Genomic DNA, 5,168 nt, shown 5'->3' on the forward strand with positions numbered 1-5,168 from the left:
GCCCGCGTAGGGCCTGGCCTGGCGGCCCCGGGGCTTTGGCAGCCTTGCCTCTGCCAAGCTGCAGGACTGAGCCACATTCCCCAGCAGCAGCAAGGCCTCAGCAACAAACTGTTCCATAAAGCGCCAAGACGCGTGGGAATGGCTCACAGCTGGGACAGGGGAGGGTCAGACTGGACACGAGGAAGCATTTCTCCACCCTGACCAGAGCTGGTCACACCCTGGAACAGGCTTCCTGGGGGGACAGTCGATGCCCCAAGGCCATCAGCGTTTAAAAGCTGTTTGGACCACGTCCTTCACAACACGCTCTAACTTCTAGCCAGCCCTGAAGTGCTCAGGCAGTTGGACCAGACGGTCGCTGGAGGTCCCCTCCAGCTAACTGTTCTGTTGTATCACACTAGTGTAGGTGGAACACGGACACACACACTGAAGAATAGAAAAGCTTTTCTGTACCTGTGTTGCATACTTGACTTCAGCATCCTTCAGACCCACTTTGGCTAGAGCCAGCTGTTCCCTCAGATCCTGAACAGCCTCTTCTCGCTCCCTCAGCTGCTCTTTCAGCGCTTCTTTTTCAGCTTCTTCTCTGTGCCCTTCACTTGCATTTTCGTTATTCTGACATTGCAAGAGGGAAGAATTGGTAAGAAAAGAAACAGAAGAAAATAAACTGATCAGTATTACTGGTCAATAAAAAAAAATTAGAATGTTACTGCACTCTTGACTCCTAACCAGATGCTTATTTCTACTACATTTCTTAATTTCTTAACTTTACATTTTCTTTGTTTCTTTAAATGAAGTTGTCCTTCACTAAGTAACTATTTTGCCTGTTTCTGTGTAGATTTGCACAAGATGTCTTTATCTAAGAAGTATCAACTCACTTTGGAATGGCTAATCATCCATGAATGCTCACCATATAAACCAAGGCAAATCATATTATTGAATAAAATGTAACACATAATCTATGGTATGTCCACCTCGGTTGGTGAGGCTTTGTAATTCCACAGATTTCTCTAGTACCAGAAACAAAGCATTTTTTCCATCAGCAATAGAAGAATATTCTCCCTGTGACAAAGGGGCAGACATTCATCTTTCTGGACTACAGAAAATGCCCACAGAACTCTCTTCAGACTGAAGGGATTCACAGCAACGAACCTGTTAGAAATAAGCAAAGGGAACACGGAAACAGTCCTCAGTTCTGCTCCACGCTGAGGCACTGAAATCCCCTGTGCACGGCCATGGAATTTAAACTCAGACATTTCACACAGAATGCGCTTAGGCTGACATTGCAGCACGCCACCCCTGCTCTCCTCCGGTCTGTCAAAGGCACAGGCAGCTCTCAAACACCGCAGCTGCTCACCCGCTCTGCACAGAGCCAGGTGTCAGGTCCAGCACACCAACAGTGTCACCGAGAAGCAGGGAAAACATGCTTCCTTTGTTACCACCTCAGTGTTCCCAACCACTTCAAGCACTTAGTGCTGGGGATTTCTGACTGAATATATACAAAATGTCTCTCTTTCCTTTTCCTTGTTACAGGTATTGGATCAAAGATCAGCAGTAACACACGGAGTCTACAGAGGGTTTATGTCCTTCAAAACCATCCACAAAAATTTATGAAGGCTTTTAGAAGGACTTACAAGTCAGTGTAACAAGAATAAGTAAGAAGCTACTGTTCCTCAAAAGGTGCGTCACCTACAGACGTCTTCAGAAGCAGGTAAAATAGAGATGGAAAGCTTTAACTGCTCTGAAGTTTAGATGCAGGAAAAAAGGAACAACCAAAGTGCAGGAAGCTTTGAGAAGCCAGGGATATACGTAATTTATAAGGCTGGGGCAGAGCAGTTCCTTGGGGGAAGGACGGGTGGATTACTCTGCTTACTTGGGATTAGCTTTCGGGATTGACATTTGCAGTCGGATTTGGAAAAGCTTCTGATAAAGCCCTTGCACACTGGCCATGACATGGGGCACCACAACTAAGGACAGCAGCAGAGCCACAAATCTCCCAGAGCTCCAGACTTCAAATATCACGTTTTTCCAAAGTGTATAAACTCTTACATCTGAGCACAATCCACGCTTACCCACTTTACAAGTTTAAGAGGAGCCTCAACCGTTCTGCACACAAGTACCAGTTACTTAATGGAAAGACATAAGCTTGGCTTTGGATTCTCCTGAAAACGAGGTGCTCTGTTAAGGCCCGGAAAGCAGTGGTACCCATCAGCTCTTTAAAATACAGCCTTCCATAGGGCCCTCGTCATGCAGAGGCCAACACCTTTAAGTAGCCCTGTTCTCCCAACCTGGGGACACGCCTGCTCTTCTGGTAAGGTGTGTGCAGGCAGCGGCGACCCTTTCTCCGTCAGCTCCTCAATGCGCTTGTTCAGAGAGGCCACTTTGGCTTTGGCCTGAAGTTTCAGCTTCATCAGCCTAGCGTCCGCAGCCTCTCGCTCCTCCTGTGAAAGAAGTTACAAACAGACTGCACTTAAAATCCCAGTGCTACCGCCCCGAGAGCACTGCTTGGAGAAGTTACGTCATTTGTCAGCCTGCCGTTCTTTGTCCAAACCCGCCTCCCCAGGAAAGTGCTAATTAAAACACCCAGGGAACAAATTTGCTACTACACACAGCAGAATAGGTGGCTGCTCCTCCAGCACCTTCTCTTCAGGAGACTGCTGAGGGCACTTCTTCCAGCATTTAGTACAAACTCGACTTGACTTCCTCTACTATACGCAGTCCCTCAGCACTGTCTCGAGGAACTGCACCTTCTCTTGTGTCACGCCCAGGGTATGCAGTTTGCATCTGCACTGCTGGGTGACGGCAGCACAGCCTACTATGTCTCTAACACTCTGAAGTGGGGAAAGAAAAACCTCACACAAAAGATATTAGTACTTATTAGGGCCACCAGGAATCTGCTCGGGCCTTAGGAGCTCCAAAACAAAACGCTGTGTAACTTGGATGTAACTTACATACTCTAGAAGGAACTACCCCTAAACAAAATGAACAGAAGCTATTCTCCACCTCTTGGGTTAGGCTCCATCCTCTGGATTCCACTAATTCTCTGGAATCAACGCCTTTAGTACTGCAGGTATCTCAAGCGTTCAAAGCTCAGAAAGCTGAAGCAGCATTTTACTCCTGCTCCCGGGTCCCCAGGGAAGGGAATGATACCTTGAGTACGGTTTCTTTTTGCTGGAGCAGGGCATCCTTGTCTCGGATCAAATCCTTCAGCTGAACAACCAGCTTTTCCGTGCGGGCTAGGCGCTCCAAGAGCTCCTCAGGTGCCTCCTCCATGCTCTCTGCCTCTGAAGCTTGTACCTGAAACAGCGAAACGAGAATTCTGGGGGGAAGACGTCTGTACAGATTGCAGCACTGCACTCAAATGACGTCTTCAGCTGCGCTCTGGCCCTCGAAAGCATTTCCAGTGGTCTACAGAACTACACACCATCAGGTGAAGTCAGGGGGCAAGCTCAGGACACCCGTGAGCCAACACCCTTTGCTGAATACACGAGCTGCTCTGAAACAAGTGGACTGGAGAGACTCTGCCACTCACGCACCATCCACTGTCTCTATCAGAGGACAAGACAGAGATCAAGCCTTCTGCTGACCCCAGTCATGCAGAGGTCCACTTTCTGCCACACAGAACCACTGGTACTCTTTAAAAGTCTTGCTGCACCCTAATTCCAGTTTGTTTTCCAGGATCACCTTGAGATGTGGAAAATAAGGAGATTATGGCCTGCCCCACAGAAGTGCTGACTGAGGAGGTCAGGAGTACGGGAGAAGGAGAGCGGAATGACAGCTTAGGCTAATGCTCAGCGAGGAAGCAGCAGGAAACAGTTCTCGCTGCTGCCAAATGACTCACACTCTCCAAACTAACTCTCAGCACTATCTGAAAGTCTTCAGGTAGCACTGTACTTACAGCAGTAGAGGACTCAGTAACCGCATCTCCATCGTCACCTGACAGCTCTTGTAAAACAGTGTTTGCTAGACCTGACAGACGGCTCAGCATCTTCAGCCTGAAACAAAGCAAAGAGTCACAGTACGGCTACAGAGCTGAAACTGCAACGAAGAACGAGCATCCCTACATGCTGATCCCTAGCACTACAGGGGTGACCAGTCCGACAGCGATTCACCTCTGCCAAGGAAAAGGAAAGCCAAAGTAAAACCTCAGGAACAGCGAAACGACCATGTTAACAAAAGCAGCCAGGCTCTCTGAGCATAAAAGCAGCGGATGTGCTGGGAAGACACATGAAGACACCTTCACCATTGCAGATCATGATTGAAAGATACATTTTTATACCAGACTTCAGGTCATCCTCATAGTTCAGTCCTGATTTCTCTTAACAGTGACACTGCAGAACCATGATCTGCTTGGTTTGCTCAAAAAAAGCACGATTCTTAAATGAAGTCACTTCCCTACAGGCCAAATACGGCCTGCAAACACATGAAAGCAGCTTTCTGTTACCAGTGGGGGGAACGGTGAACTCAGCCCTGACATTTGCTAAGGAGAAGCAAGAGTGTCACGTCAGAGAGATGATGAGACCTCTGCATGTCACCTATGTGACAGGACCTTGATGCAGGGGAATAGTCTGGAGAGGGCACATCTTCCCTGGCTGCTGCTTAGCATCCTTTCTTCCCTCTCCTGGAAACTCAGGAGCCAAACTGATCCAGCAAGCGGAGGTGAAGAACCAGGAAAGCGCAGCAGTACCAGCCAGCAGCCCATCACGCGCCGTTCTGGGGAGGGGGCAGGTTACATCCTCCATTACTAACCCAGACACCGGGACATGACCACCTCGGGAAGCTCACCAAATTCTGCTGAGCAGCTGACAAGCCAACGTGTGGAGCTATCAACCAGAGGGATCCCAACGGACCAGAGGAGCGGGTGGGTAGAGACATGGCGCAGTTCACAACAGGCCATCAGAGAGCCCCGCGCATGGGACCGAACAAAGGCGCGGGGCACCAAAGGACGGGGCCCAGCTGCTGTAGAGCTGTGCTGCAGGAGACAGCCAGGGCTGCTGGTGGGTCAGCCCGACGTGAGTCAGTGGTGTGCTCTCAGCAGAGAAGGTCAGCTGCCTACCGAGAGGTACCAGTGGGGCTGCAGCCAGCAGCTGCGTTTGAAGAGGATGGATCTGATCTTCCTATCGAGCATTAAGCCACAGCTCCTTAAAGTGACAAATGCACGATACGTGTTGGGA

General features: G+C 49.3%; 1 protein-coding gene across 1 annotated transcript in view; it reads right to left on the bottom strand.

Moving 5' to 3' along the window:
* Window positions 1-3,982, bottom strand: part of GOLGB1 (golgin B1) — a 36,287-nt gene extending 32,305 nt beyond the window's left edge. The window contains exons 1-4 of the mRNA XM_010134763.1: window positions 3,893-3,982; window positions 3,145-3,291; window positions 2,283-2,435; window positions 451-609 (exon numbers count right to left, since the gene is read on the bottom strand). Coding sequence (XP_010133065.1) covers window positions 451-609; window positions 2,283-2,435; window positions 3,145-3,291; window positions 3,893-3,982 — 549 coding nt within the window. The remainder of the gene's footprint in view (window positions 1-450; window positions 610-2,282; window positions 2,436-3,144; window positions 3,292-3,892) is intronic.
* Between the last annotated feature and the right edge of the window lie 1,186 nt (window positions 3,983-5,168).

The sequence above is a fragment of the Buceros rhinoceros genome, unplaced genomic scaffold (genome assembly GCF_000710305.1).
Source record: "Buceros rhinoceros silvestris isolate BGI_N320 unplaced genomic scaffold, ASM71030v1 scaffold23084, whole genome shotgun sequence".
Taxonomy (NCBI): domain Eukaryota; kingdom Metazoa; phylum Chordata; class Aves; order Bucerotiformes; family Bucerotidae; genus Buceros; species Buceros rhinoceros.